The following is a 16,094-nucleotide window of genomic DNA, read 5'->3' on the forward strand; positions in this document are numbered from 1 at the left end:
TTTTTTTTCTCCTAATCTCATGACTTTTTGGGTCCTGGCTCAAGATATTTGAACATGTGGGGTTGGCAGTTCTGCAATGTATAAACTTTTTGTCCTTACTCCAGTCCTTATTTAATTACAATGAAAAAAATATACCTGATACACAATGTACAGTGTACTCCCCAAACTACTCAGCAAAACACCAGAACTATTACTTAGTGTGAAATCTGGACAAGTTCTTGTTAATAAGATTAACATTTAAATGGCTCTTTTCAGGCTCTAAGTAAGACATGTTCCCTTCCCCAATCAGTTGCAATGTAAAGGCAAATAAAGGACAAGACCTCTGGGCCTTATTTGCATTAGGAAAAATGAGACCAGTAATTCACCACCTGTGGTAGAAATGGTAGAAACTGTAGCACAGGCAAAACAGTGGCGGTGTATTCTGACACTGTAGTAGTAAAATGCCTGAGCCCTATCTAAGCTTAAGCTTCCGTTGTTGCTCCTTCTAATAGATGTATGGGTCACATTTTCACCAGTGTAGACAAGACCCAAGAGGAGAGGATTTGAGGGAATGACTTTGAGGAAAGTGAGCGCTAAGTGGAGGAAGAGGAGAGGAAGATTGTTCCAGATGTTGGGGCCACATAACCTCTACAATTCTCACCATTCAACTGTTAACTGTAAACATATAAGCCAGTGTAAAAATACTCCAATCCAACAGTACTATGGCTTGGTTCATTTTAACTTTTCAGGGTAGTCACCAAAGAGCAAACTCATGGAGGTAGTGGTTTTTCATTAATTTCAGAACGCAGTTTCTGGATGATGTGACCACAATATGTGCATAACTTAAATATATCTGTTAGCCTGCAGGCTGATGTAATTCCAGTAGCGAACTGAAGAAATTAACTTTGTTTGCATTTCTGTACAGGTATTTAATAGGCTCAATAAAACGCTTCAAATGGATTAGCCTCTGTCAGAGCTGCAAAACTGCTCGCAACATTTTTTCCTCTTTGCCTCACTGCTTCACACTCCAAATCTCTCTTCTATCTTGACTTCACTTTAGTTGATAGTATATCTGCATGCAATAAACATTAACATAATATGTGAGATCTGTGCTGTCATCTTAATGTAAACCATAGAAGAGTATAACGATTGCTAGTCACAATGCATCCTCTGTTGTATTGGAAATGTTGAGTTCTATATGAACTGAATATATTATGGAGTATGTGATAGGTCTGGTTTACACATGGCTTTCTGCAGTTCAGTCAGACTCTCCTTGAAGTGTTTTCATGCTCAATAGGAATTAAAGTAAAAAAAAATGTAGACTCCTATTTTCCTTAACCTGAGAGGACAGCTTGATTTACATATTTATGAAAAATATTTCTCAGATACATGCTGTGCAATTCTACATTTCATTTACAGTTTGATATTTTGATTATAAAATTGTTATTCAGGCCAGTCTGTTCTTTCCTGTTACTACAGGAAACGTTTTTTTCTCTCTTTTTATTCATGGAGTTAATTATTTTATGTTCATTGAAATGCATGACATAATGATTTCTTTCTTTTTCTTTTTTTATAGCCTTAAAGAAAGAAGATAGCAGCCTTGATGAGGTAGGTTAAATATCTTTGTACCTTACTTAATCCAGATATGTTTAATTGCTACAGATTTCTCACTAAAGTTAAAAATAACTTTTGCTTTATCATATTAGTGTGCGTATGTGTACATGCATATAATCTGAGTATCTTTTCACCTCCCTAATGACTACCAGATGAGTTTTTTACAGAAGGCCTTGGGCTGAATGCTTGTTTCTATAAACCTATTTTATACAAAGTATTGCATTATGTTATGTAGAGAGAAAATGCTTTATAGAACTGAACTGTTAGTGGTTTTTATTATAAACAGTAAATATATATTTCTATAAAAGATATAATCTGAATATCTTTTGAGGGAACCCATCATACAGGACATGGTCCTGTTGGGTCCTTGTATTGGCTGAATAAATAGTATGCTCCAGTTAGACCTGAAGCTATGATTAATCCTGCTTTAGGAAACTATTTACAAATCAGTTTTTGTACAAGTGGCGGCACCAACACAGTAGAGCCAAAGTTAAATTGTGTAGGGCACAAAACATACAATATGATTTAAGACTCTGAATTTGCAAGACCAGTGCAGACATGTGGTGATTGGTGATGCTTTGCTTGTGGTGGAAATGGGGTTCAGACAGCGTGTTATCCTGGAGCACAGGATTTATTAGTGTGAGAAATTGCCGGTAATGTAATCTGTGATTATGCAAATCCCAAGTCATTTCCTTCTAACCACCTAAATGGAAGTAAATAGCAGCATCTCTTACTTTCCATGAAATAACCGTACAGTTTCTGGCTATTTCTGTATTATATTCAGAGAGTAAGGACTTGGATAATAATGACCTTGGTACTGCATAGGTAGTGGTTATGTTTTTGGTTTGAACTGAAGGTACCACACTATACAATGGCCTGATCCTGAAAGAAATGAGCGAGGAAGCAGTAGGTGCTTGCCACTTCATTGGTTCAGACTTTATCTCCTCCTAAATCAGATAGGGCCAAACATAGGTGCTGGAACTAGGAGTGCGGGGAGTAGGGTACTGGGCTGGGTATCTGCCACACCTGCCTGGAAGTGGTTTCCGTCATATACAGGGTTTACAGTTTGGTTCAATGGATCTCAGCACTATACAAATTGTTCCAGCAGCCCTGGGGCCAAATTTGTTTTGTCCAGTTTGTTCAGGCTTTGTACCCATGAATAAGAGTCTTAAATAGCTCTGAAGTAGAGGCAATGTAGGCAGGTCAAGCTTTGTTAGAACACTAAAGGAATCTCTAGCTTAGAGCCAAGGCTAAGATACGATAGTGTTTAGAACATGACTCTGGCACAGATGGGTCCCATCCACAACAGCTGTCCAGTTAGTGTTAGAACGTGGATCACCTGTAAGTGAATTGCAGCTGTTTGCTGGTAAGTATGGTGGTTAAACTTGGGCTGTATCTATACAAGCTAGGGGTGTGATTCCCAGCTTGTGTAGACGTACTCTCACTAGCTGTCATCTGAGCTAGCAAAGCTAAACATACTAGCCTAGCTAAGGTAGCGTGGGCAGCAGTGATATGTGCTAACTGCCCTGTGCACAGACCTACCTGAACCTCTGGTTACGTACCTGGGGCTGCTAGCACATGTCACTGCTACCCATGCTATTGCAGCTCCAGTACTGTTCTAAGGCCGGGAGGGGGTTTGCTCTAAGTTACGCAACTTCACGTAGCTGAAGTCGACGTACTTAGATCTACTCACCGCAGTGTCTTCACTTCTCTAGATGCAATAAATCGACCCTTGTCAATATTAGACGCGATAAATTGACCCCCGCTGGATCGATCGCTGCCCGCCAATCCAGTGGGTAGTTTAGACATACCCTTAGTGTGTTAGCTCAGATGAGAGCAAGTGCAAGAATGTCTGTGCAAGTTGGGAATCATTTCCCTAGCTTGTAGCATGGACATAGCCTGAGTCCTTCGGTTGTATTAGAAATCTGGCACATTTTGCTGCTTTGCTTCTGGTCTCTGTAGGAGGCTGAATTGTTTATAATAAAACTGACAGGATGTTCTTGTTGTTTTTAAATGCAATCCACGTAATAAAGAAGAACATGCTTTATTAATAACTTGCCTTAAACTAGATCTTGAATTTGGAAGGAATAAAATCCACCTGTTAAGTATGAAGCACTTTCACAGCTTAAAGGAAAGCAAATTGCATATACCACCTGTGGAGGAGGCCTCATATACAGCTTGACAGCGTTTCTTATGTGTTTGGGTTTCCATTTGTACAAATGGGACTGTTTCTGCACATGCTCCGGGTGAATTCAGTGTGTATGTGGCAAGAGTAATATATTTTTTTAAAGAAGTCTTTAAGGGAGTCTGGCTGATCAGTATAGATGCTCCCTGACTTACACAAGCGTTCCGTTCCGGAACGCCTTGCCTAACTCAAATTTTGCGTAAGTCGGGAACGTATCTCCGACAATTACGCTTTAAAAAATAAACAAACAAAAAAACCTTTCTAGCTTAAGGAATTTAGGGAACTTTTTCCATAAATGCGGATTTGCGTAAATCGGGTTTGCGTCACCCGGGAAGCATCTGTATATGGATTGCTGAAGTGTTAGCAAGAGAAGGCTCATGGGGAGGAAAATAAATGAGAATCTTTTCTTTTGTCCCCAAATACACACAGAAGAGATAGGTGTGACATAATTGTCAATACCTGTCCCCTCCTTATTTTTGGGTGACATTTTGCAAAAGAAAAGTGTGTGTATGAAGGTAATCATAGGACTGGAAGGTATCTTGAGAGGTCATCTAGTCCAGTCCCCTGCACTCATGGCAGGACTGTGTGTTATCTAGACCATCCCTGACAGATGTTTATCTAACCTGCTCTTGAAAATCTCCAGTGATGGAGATTCCACAACCTCCCTAGGCAATTTATTCCAGTGCTTAACCACCCTGACAGGAAGTTTTTCCTAATGTCCAACCTAAACTGCTCTTGCTGCAATTTAAGCCCATTGCTTCTTGTTTTATTCTTAGAGGTTATGAGAACAATTTTTCTCCCTCCTGCTTGTAACAACTTTTTATGTACTTGAAAACCTGTCATCAGTTCTTGTTCTGTATTAACAGTTAATGACAGCAAAAAGTTTAAGTAATCCCCTTCAGGCTCATCACAACCGCTTCTATCAATTACCTAGCCTAAAATATAAATAAAAAGAAGGTATGTGGCACAGCCTAACGTAATTCCTCCTTTTGCTAACAACTTTCACTAAGGAGGTTAAAACAATTGTATTTCTGCATTTCAATTATGTTTGGGTATTTTGCTATATTTTTGAGATAGTGAAAGGCATATGTTGAGCTCTTTTAGTGGGTGTAGTCATCCAAGCTTCTTGATCTTGAAATAATCCCGCCAATGGAAGGAAATATAGACAGCAGTCTACTTTACTTCACTGTTGGGTTTTTTTTCTCTATATAGTGGAATATTGATTTTTACACATGAGCAATGTTTTGTTGGTATAAAGTAGGTTAGTCTTGTGACCTTGTGCACCAGAATGAGTGTCTAGAGGTTGAGTTTGAAGAGTGAAAAGGGATGTAGTGTAAGAGCAGATCTGCAGCAAATGGAGAGGAAGATGAATTTGACTGCAGTATATGGAAAAAGTAATGGTAGAATGGTAATGAGGAAAACTATATAATTTCACAAAATATAGTGAAATAGGATTTTTTTTTAAAGTGACTTTTGACATAAGGAGCTGCCAAGGTTCCCTGGAAGAGAAGTGTTCTGATTGCATGGGGTATCTTTGTCCTTCCGGAGGGCAGCGTCTGGCTTATGGAAGTAGAAGCATCCCCATGCTCTCACTCTTAAGGAGGTGTGTATGTGTGTGTGGGGGTATACTAACTATACAAGTTATCTGTTTCTTCACTCCCAAGGTTGGAGAGTATCTCTTTGTAGAATCTAGGAATAGGGAACACCTGCTTAAACGTGATTAATTGCCAATGAGCCCTCTGCACCTGGGACCTAGGAAAGAGTGGGATTTCTGTGTCTTGGGAAGAACTTGTGATGGCAAAAGATGACAAACTTTTCATATCTTAGGTAGGCTGGGCATATTTGGAAGACTGAAATTTATACAAGATTTGGCTTGGTTTTGCCTGATTATTTCATGCAAGTTAAGCGATTTTTAGATGATAGTGACATGTGGTGGTTCTTCTGTTGAGCCTACATACTTGAGCAATGCCCAGTAAGGTGGTTAGAATAAGCATTGTAAGTGTAATATTTTCCTGGCCTGAAAACTTGGTAAATGACCATAGACAAAAGATAGGGACCCTTTGGAGCGGAGCTGGAGCATGGAGCAGCTCCAAAGCCCTGGATAGGGTTGCAGTTAGATCTGTATCAAACCCACCTTTCTAAACATAGATGAAGAATCTCATTCTGAAGGCCTGATTTTGTGTTGTCTCAGCTGAAGGTTGCTGAATCTGGGCCTATAGGATAATAGGTCATAAGAGACTGGTCCGACCAAAAAAAAAAAAAAAAAAAAAAGGTCTTAGGCAGGTTAAAACACAAGTAGGAAACAAGCAGCTTGGAATAATGTAAAATAATGCATCTGGGGGAAAACATTATATGCACTTGCTTTAGAAACGAGAAGCCTGGTAATAGTGAGAGAGACTGATCAAAGATATTGGATAGCAACATACAATACAGCAGTGAAAGAGGCCCATGTGAAGTGCTTATATCACACAGCAACGAAACAGTAGTCTCTGGGTTAAACTAGCAGAAGTCAGAAGGGATGTGCAATTGTGCATTCCATTAGAGTCACCCTCAGAGTGCTCCTTTCTTCTGGTGTGGGTGGGCGGGAAGGGCAGGGAGTCCTCATTTTTTCAAGTGACCTCTTCAATTTCTGCCAGGGGTTCTATGGGAAATAGGCTGAGGGGGACTTTCTTCCTCCCTCTCCCCACCCCCATAATTCTGGTAGTTATTCCCTCTCCTCCCCAGTCACCAGTACTTACCTTTAGGGCTGCACTGGCTCTCCAGTGGAGGAGAGTTTGGCAGCAACTCGTGCCGCCAGACTTATTGACAGTGGTTTCATGCGTCAGGGTCGGTAATCATTCTGGTGGGGTCTGAATCTGGCATTCTGCCTCTGTTGCTATCACTGTTCCTGGAGCTATTGTGATCAGTGGTGGGAATAGGTACTTGCATGATTGGTGTAACAACACCTGCAAATAATGTTGCATAAGTCATATCCATTCTAAAAGGTCATTTTCAGTGGCTTAAACTTTACAGTATGAGCTGAAATTTGACAGGTTCCCTTCTGTGCCAAGAATGAATGTGTGTGTGTGTGTGTTTTGGCAAGTTTATCAAGAATGGTTCAGGTTTCATTGAGAGTGAAGGTGGTGGTAATGGTGGTGGTAGGGAATCCTCTCCCCACTAGAACAGGTGTTGCAACCTTTTGTTTGATCAGCTGTTGTGGTTCAAGGCAGAAACTTGAAATGGTCTATGTGTGCCATTTTGGTATTCTGGTGAAAGTTTTAAGGCCCGAAAAAAAGAGTTTGCACATTCTTACTCTTTTTTGTAATGCAGTTACATACTGATCTGCCAATATTCTGTCTGGTGTGTGGATAACTGGGAGATTCCTTTTCCTGTCCCTATGAGGAATATGTTGTATGTGGAAGACTCAGGCCTCTGAAAGATTTATGTCTTTTCAGGCTAAGGGACTAAGTGGAGTCATCGTAATACGTGCCTCGGTCTGGTGGTACAAGGGCTAATAATAAGAAGTGACCAGAGGACAAAAATTCCATTTCACGGTAGTTTTCAAGGTTTCAAAATGTGGCTTTATTCTGCATTGGACTGAAGCCAAAACCTTTTGAACATTTTTGTGACTATGGATTTGTTTCAATGTTGGTCTATTCAGATCAAGCCTGACCCTTTTTGGGAAGAGGTATATGGGTGTAATCTGGCGGTTTGGGCACCGGTTTGGAATGTGAGAGATCCAGGTTCAAGAGTGAGTCTGTCTGTCAAAAAACCTTCCCAGTGAAAACTTTGTCAAAACTGATAGATTCCCTGGAAAAGTTTTTGTTTTGACATTTTATTTAATTGAAAATATGCTAACCAGCTCTACTAATAACTGAATTATTGGGATAAAATTAAAAAAAGTTTAAATTGAGGTTGACTATCAAGAAAAGTTTCTTTCTGGTTTTTATGTGTTTATTTGAGTAGGAGCTGAGCAGTGGAAATCAATCTGAATCCTTCCTTCTCATAGAGAGAGATCTTCTGAGGATCTGTCCAAGGAGATGAGATATTAACTCTGTAGCCTTCACTGTGAAAAGGCTGATGGATATGGGGATCTCAAAAGAACACTTCCAAATAGAACGTATTTCTAAGCCCACTTTCGTCATTTGTGTGTGTGCCTTAATTATGTTACCAATGCGCCTATTACTGTAGGTGAAACAAGAGCATGTGCACGCCACAGATGTGGACTTTGAATGTTGAGTGTTGGCTCTGTTGTTATTGTTGTGATGTACGCTTATGTAAACATCCTGGTTGTGCTGTGTCTCGCTGTCCTTCCCTTCCATCCTGTAGCTCTTTCTGTGTCTTTGAAATTCAGTTCCAGGTCTGTGAAATTTAATGGTGAGAAAGTGAAATGTTTAGATGATGGGTTAAAATGTTGACCTATCAGTGTTGTCAGAACCCATTTCAGTTGTTTAAGGTATAGTAACTTTCTCTATTCAATGAGGTGATTCACACATTTCACATTCCAAGTTATTGTTGCTTAATTTAAATACTCATGATAGGCTAGGCTGAGGGTTTATTAACGAGGCTCTAGTATGCTGTTCTTTGATCCCTAATGCCGTTAGAATCCCCTGACAAGGGGGCAGGGCTAGGTCAGGGAGAGCTGGGATTTAAAAAGCTAGCTCCTAAGCAACAAGAGAAGCTAGCAAACAGGAGAGTTTTACGAGGGAGTTTAGAGAAGGCGCATGGGAGGCAGATACGCCTAACATTGTTAGGGTAACAAACATAATCTAAACATAGGCCAACCCCTTGTCTCCTGCTCAACCCCTCCCAACTCCTCAAGAGTTTAAAAAAAAAAGGGGGGGGGGGGCAGGCAGAAGTCCAGCAACACAGTGGGGACTATTCAGTTTATTGCTCTGAACGCAGCATGTACGATTACCTGCCATATGGGCAGGTTGCTTATTTATGCATTTGCTGCAAGCAACTCATGGGTCTCACAGCCTGAGTACAGATTCTTGAGACCAGAGTGGCTGAACTGGAGGAATTAAGGGAGACAAAGAGGTCCTTAGAGGAGACTTGCAGGGACACAGAAGTGCAGTCCTACCCCAGTTTGACAACCTCTGTGCTGTTGAGGAGGATGAAGGTCTTGGGGAAGGAGAACATTAAACTGGAGTGGAGAGAAATTATCTCATAGTTGGGACACTTCTTCCGGGTGATGTCATGGTATCCTCTCCCACTGAGGATACCCATCTGAGGGACGGGGCCCCAGTTATTAGGAAGAGCCAGGTAATAGCAATAGGTAGTTGGGTTTGTGATGGCTGGGAGAACTGCCTGGTGAATTGCCTGCCTGATGTGAAGGTTGTGGACCTCTGGAAACCTCTAGATACACTTCCACCAAGTGCTGGGGAGGAGCATGTAGGTATCCTGACATGGTGAAAGGTAGGAGGCCAAATTTGGGCTGCTAGGTAAGTGATTAAAGTTCAGGACCTCCGTGGTAGCATTCTCTGAAATGCTTCCAGTTCCACACACACAGCCTGTTAGAGAGGCAGAACTGCATTAATGTGTGAATGAGACAATAGTGTTCAGAGGAGGGATTTAGGTTTATTAAGAACTGGAGAATTTTTTGGAAAAGAAGGTGCCTATACAGGAAGGATGGGCTTCACCTAGACCAAAATGGAACCATTAGGCAAGGGATAGATAATAAGACAGAAAATATCATAGTGCCACTATATAAATCCATGTTACTCCCACAAACATAAATAAGTACTTCTGCACACAACACACTGTCAACCTGTGGAACTTGTTGCCGGGAGATATTGCAAAGGCCAAAAGTATAACCGGGTTCAAAAGAATTAGGTAAGTTTCTGGAGGTAGGTTCATCAATGGCTATTAGCCAAGATAATCAGGCACAAAACCACATGCTCTGGGTGCCCCCAATCCTCATCCCGAAACTCGGACTGGATGATGGGATGGATCTCTCTTGATCATTGCCCAGATCTGTTAATTCCCTCTGAAGCATCTAGCACTGACCACTGTCAGAAGACAGGATAGTGGGTTAGATGGAGCATTGGTCGGACTTACTATGGCCAGTCTTATGTTCTTAATGTGAAAAAAAAGTGACGGAAGATGAGATTTATGATTTAACAATCCTTTCAAAAACGCTTAGTAAGTGGTTAATATAATGTGTCCAGTGAGCATATGTGCTGTCTATATCCAATAATTAATATGGCTCTCCAAATACCAGCTACCCTAACCAAAGAGATAAATTCCTCTATGGGATACAGATGTTTAAAAAAGTAATCTGAAGTCCCAGGGAATAAAAGAAAAGGAAACTGGCCCAACTTCACTAGCTATTCATTACTCCCAGGCCCAAAAAATGATCAGTTGTTAAAAACATAGAAGTACAATTCTTCTTACTCTAATCCGTTACACATACATGTATTTAAAATCTGTATATTTATGTATACAGTGTGTGTCTATATAAGCATATGCTTAAAAACCCGGGGACAGATTTACATTTATCCTTTGTTCTATTCACATTGGGTTGAAGAGATTTTTCTCTCACCAACAAAAACAGCATTTATCTCCTTACCGCTGCATTCTTCATTATGCAGAATTGCACAAAGCTGTGGTTCTACTTCAACAATTCTTTGCTCCCTAATTTCTCTCTTACCTATTGAAACTCCACATTCAGATTAAGGAAAGGATTGTGAACACAATGATCTTGAAATTGCGCCTGAACTTTACTTCACACCATTCTCGTAATCAGAAAGTAAATCCCATCCTGGAAATTCAGCAATTTCAGGAAACTTGCTTGAGGTCACTTCACTGTGATTAGTTAGGTCAAATGTATCCTTCATCATTTGAGATCTAGAGGATTTTCTTTCATCCAGAATATGTTGCAGGAAATATTTAGAGGCTAGGAGGCTTATTTTTGTTACCATTTGCATCAGTTGCTAACAGATAATATGCATTTCTTCAAATGTTTATAGCATTTACTTTGCTGTTAGTGACTTCTGTGCAGGAATTCCACCTAAATTCTATCCATGCCCTGTCCTCTTTGTACTTTATCAGGGAGACGTGAAGAATGACTGACATTTGCTGACATATATCTTTGTAAAATGTAGCATCTCTTTCCTGCACATACACAAGTACCTTAGTGAAGTCCTTTCTTGACATGCACTTTTTCTAAATTATATTGGTCTAGTTTCTCCAACCTTTTCTCTATCTTTGAAATCTGTAATCTCCTTATTATAGCTCTGTTTTGATTCCCCTTTCCTATTTTTCCCAATAAGATGTCCAGAACTGCTATATTCCAAATATTGTCTCAGCAGTTGTCAGTCAAATTGTGTCCATTGCTGGTCTTGCATGGTGTGTGGTGGAGGTAACCACTCCCATGATAGAACAGTCTTGAACGCTCTTGTGAGCAAGCTAGGAAGTTTTAAAAATTTCCATCGCTTTCTACATTGTTCTTTGGCCTCCCCACTGACCGAAATGGCACTCGTACACGTCAAAAGGCAAAAAAAAAAAAAAAAAAAAAAAAAAAAATTTGCATTTTGTGGTATGAAATTTGAAAACATTGCAGTTATATACTTTTATTTATAGTTGTATTTTTATTATTATTGTACTTTGTAAGTGGTTCTCAAAATAGGGCTGCCACTTGTTCAGGGAAAGCCCCTGGCAGGCCAGGCCAGTTTGTTTACCTGCCGCGTCCGCAGGTTTGGCCGATCGTGGCTCTCACTGGCCGTGGTTTGCCACTCCAGGCCAATGGGGGCTGCAGGAAGGGAGGCCAGCACTTCCCTTGGCCCGGGCCGCTTCCTGCAGCCCCTATTGGTCTGGAGCCGCGATCAGCTGACCCTGCGGACGTGCAGGTTAACAAACTGGCCCGGCCTGCCAGGGGCTTTCTCTGAACAAGCAGCGGCCCAAGTTTGAGAACCACTGTTTTATGTTGTACCTTTATTCTTGTCTACTTATATTCATAATCAAAAATGAGAAGACTGTTAATACTTTATTGTAATTATATAATATAGCCCTGTAATTGGACAATTTTATGAATAGTTATTATGTATACAGAAATATGTATAATTTATTGCCTGTTGGTCTTTTAAATAAATAAATAAAATAATTTTTTTTATCAGTGTAAAAAAAAATTTTTATTTTTGTTATGAAAATTTCACAGCTTCGCGCCCCCCTTGGAATTTCTTCACGGGCACCCAGGGGGTCGCCCCCCAGTTTGGGAACCAATGCTCTAGCGGCAGACCTTATGGACTCCCCAAAGAAGTATTAGGGGGAGACGGAAACAGAGTAAAAAAGGAACTCCAAAGAATGGTATTAAAAATGCTTGGAAAAGCACAGCAAAGCTCTGTTAAATGCCAATGAAAGATTAAAAAATAGAACCCATTGGCTACCATAAAAAAAGTATCTAGTGTTTTTTTTTTTTTTTAAATCCTAAGGCAAAGAAAGCCCAAATCAAGGCAGCTGTTTCACAAGGATTATTGGTCCTGGCTAAAAGTGCTACTTTAAGGAATAAATGTAAAAGACATAAAAAGGAAATCAAAGATGTAGAGGAGGAAACAAACTAAATGGAAAAAATCCCTGAAAGGTCAGGGAGAAAACAGTATCTGTTACCTATTTACATAACTCCAAAGTAAAGAGCAGCCACCCTTCAAGAACTGTATTTAATGAGTATAGCTTTGCAGGCAAAGTGTACTAAGTTTAAAAAATAAGTCCTAAAATCTTTTAAAAAACCAAACAGATACTTAAAAAGTTTGGCTTAAAAAGTCATTTAAAATGTAGTGTTTTTTTTTTTTAATAAAGTGAGAAATTAAAAAGTTTTTGCATAAATAAACATTGCAAAATTTGGAAGGAATAAAGCAGTTGGGGGCTGTTAACATTTTTAAAAAGTGTGAAAAATACTTGGTTTAATAATACTACCATATCTGGGGTTTTATAATTTGGTGCAGTCATGCCTGGTAAAACCCTTAGTTATAAAACAAATTATGCAAAGGGCAGCTGACTGATAGATGATGGCTGCCACCAGTATATACTTTTTTCCCACAAAAAACCTTGACAGCTATTCTGAAGGAAATGCGCCCTTCCTAATAACTGTATCTGTAAATAATCAATTGTGCAGGTTGCTGCAGGTTCAAAAACAGTTTAGTTTAAATTATTGGACTATGGACAATTTAGTCAAAATCATCAAAAAAGAAATATGATTTGACTGCTTCCAAATTTATTAGTAGAAATGTAACCTGGGTACAGTTATGTAAAAATCTAATTAAGAGCAATGTAAGGAGCATTAATAATCTCAGATTGTAAGAAAAAAGGAGAAAACACCTTCCAAGTTTAAAATAAAAAAAACAAAAACTATATAGTAAAGTTTTGTTGTTAATAAAAAAAAATTCTAAACTAAAAACTGATCCCAATTTAAAATTAAAACCTATTAAAATATTACACAAAAATGTTCAGTTTGTGTCATTATTACATTTTATCAATATGCATTTATACAAAATTTGTCCACTAAAATTTAATAAAATGTAATTAAGAACGGTTAAATAACTTTCTAAACAAAATATACTTTAAAATACATAAAACTGCCAACGTGGGGGGAGAAATGACTCTTAAAAAAAGTGTAATAGAATTGGTACAAAAATTAAACTGTTCAAAATTAGTACCCGGTATGTTCTAAAACCGAGCTAACACAGAGATGCTGTGAGAACATAACCAAGCATTTCAGCAAAAGAACTGCATCCATTACATAAGCAAAGCTAAGAACTCATTAACAAAGGTTTGTTAACTATGTATAATATACATAATACAGTCGATGATTGCCTGTTCTGTTCATTCCTTCTGAAGCACTTGACATTTCCCACTGTCTGAAGACATGTACTATAGACCAGATGTACTATTGATCTGACCCAGTATTGCTGTTCTTACGTAATGTTGTAATTGCTTTTAAAAAAGGATATTAAGTCAATGTGTTTTAATATCATATGTAGTATGTTAAAAATACATGCTATACAAAATAAAAGCAGCCTTAAACATAAATAATAAATCTTGCTCTCTTTTATCACCATAAATAATTTAAAAATTAATACAAAAATATGACACCAGTTGGTGCATCATAATAATAAAAAACAAGGGTCCAATACCATAATGTTAAATGTAAAACCAAAGCAGCCCATATGGTGTGTAAAAAAGTTTGTTTTTCCTCCACAAATACTTTATCAAGACAATGCAAGGTCTAAAAAGTTCCACACTCGTATTGTTGTTTGCTGGGGGACACTTACTTGTGCAAATATATGTCTTCCAGATAGAATTGCCGGCTCATTCTGGGTTCATTCTGGTAATACAGTCTCCAAATTGCACAGTGCAGTTGGGATGCTGGCAATGTAAAAACGATCTATGCTAATAATAAATATTATACGGTAGCCAAAAAGGACTGTTTCTAGTATAAACCCAGGCCTATGTTCTCTTTCACACCTGAATTTTCTATTGTAATCAATAAAAAATACATATTTTGTACTAGTTTTTATAATTAAAATAAATACAAAGTTAAAATTAAAGGCAAAACAAGTTTATAACATAAAATTACACCCTAGTGGTCTATACCAAGGGAGGTGATCTTGCATCCTTAGTCTATACGAAGCATAGTATTAGTAGTGATTCTCAATGGACAAAATAACTGTGGTTAAGATAAGATGGGAATGTGAAGTTGAAGTAAACAGTAAGTTGTGCATGGACAGTGTGTGCTGTACAGGGATTGGTAACCAAGCCAGTTCCAAAACCTGTAATGCTATCTATAGTAAATGTGATGTATGAAGTTATATAAGGGAAGAAGTTTTATGTAACTTTGGGATGCCTGGTATACCCTGTACCCACCCACCGCACTTGTGCCTGATCAACTGAAGTGTAGTTTGATTGTATGACAATAGAGGAACCTGACTGACAAGACTGGAGTTGAACTGCGTTCTTGGGGAGCTGTGTGGAAGAGATCTCAGGGGAACCCCAATACCTAGTAGTTCCAGTTTTTTAAGGACTGTGAATTGTCTCATAGAAGACTTGCTGTCTTTCTTTCCTTATAAGCACCTGATCCTGAAATTGTTCCATGCTTGGAGTTCATTGAAATCAATGGGAGTTCATGTGAACAACACTTGCAGGCTGAGACTGTAAGTGCCTACAGCCCATGTTGTTCTCACACGCCATGGGTTGTCATCAAGGACCGAACCTCGGAACTTCAGCACCTCAGTACAGGCTCTACCACTTGAGCTATAGAAGCAACTCCCTTAGTTGTTATCAATAATACTGTTGTTTTCTGTGGAGGATTACCTGACTTGCTTAGCTTGGCTGTTCTGCATACACCTCTCTCACTGAGGTCCATTGAAATTGTGTGCATAATCAAAGCTAAACCTTGACCCCCTATTTTGGAAGTGGGACATACTTTTCCCACTGTTTCCATCTGTGGTGGTAATCTTTGTGACTAGAATCTTGCTAGTTTAGAAGTTCAAAGAATTGTGTTCATAATGTTGAAAATGAGGCATTTTGGCTGCTACTTGATGAGTCAGACTTGAAGATTTTTTAAAATTGAGGCATAATTATGAATGTTCTGTAACTCTCATGATTAAGAGCATCTTGCACAGTTTAAGAACAGGCACTCAGTTGCTTTAAACTTTGTTTTGGAAAAGAATGAGCATGAGCAACTCTAATTAATGAATCTCTGGAGATTTGCTGCTGAATTAGCTAATTATGGTGTAACAGTTTTGCTGCTGAACTAGTTTATTATGGAGTAAAATACTAAAAATTTAATCCCAAAGCAGAGTATGCAAAAGCAGCTAAAGGGTCGTGAATTATCACCTTCCATATGTTGGCTTGATTTTTTTTGTAAGACTTTTCTGTCTCTCTGACAGAAGTTAGTAGCTGAGTTCAGTAATCAAAAAGCACTCCTTAGATGCATTCTGGCACTTCTAAACTGATGAATTTTGTTTTGCACCACTGAAGTCTATCGCAAAACTGTTACTGGCATTTCTGTTGTGCTATGGGCACATGGTGACTTTTTATGTTCTTTAAAGAAAAAGATGAGGAAGAAGAGGAAAAAATCATCAGGCCCAACATCCCTGCCCTTACCTGTGCTATCAGCCCTCTTTCCTTTTTTTCCCACTATACCTGTCACTTTTTCACCTTCTCCAGAAAGAGTTTTAGGTGTTGCTTGAATTCAGTGACAAGAACAAACATGATGCAAAGCTATTGACTGTACTGTTGAACATATCTATATATTATCTTGTAATGTATTTAGCTAGATCAGGGCTCGGCAACGTTCGGCACGCGGCTCGCCAGGGTAAGCTAGGATGCTTACCCTGGC

General features: G+C 39.0%; 1 protein-coding gene across 1 annotated transcript in view; it reads left to right on the forward strand.

The window, feature by feature from the left end:
* CDK14 (cyclin dependent kinase 14) overlaps nt 1–16,094 on the forward strand; it is a 472,950-nt gene that overhangs the window by 11,063 nt on the left and 445,793 nt on the right. Inside the window, exon 2 of the mRNA XM_034760407.1 lies at nt 1,556–1,587. Within this exon, the coding sequence (XP_034616298.1) occupies nt 1,556–1,587 (32 nt within the window). The remainder of the gene's footprint in view (nt 1–1,555; nt 1,588–16,094) is intronic.

This window comes from Trachemys scripta, chromosome 2 (genome assembly GCF_013100865.1).
Source record: "Trachemys scripta elegans isolate TJP31775 chromosome 2, CAS_Tse_1.0, whole genome shotgun sequence".
Taxonomy (NCBI): Eukaryota; Metazoa; Chordata; order Testudines; family Emydidae; genus Trachemys; species Trachemys scripta.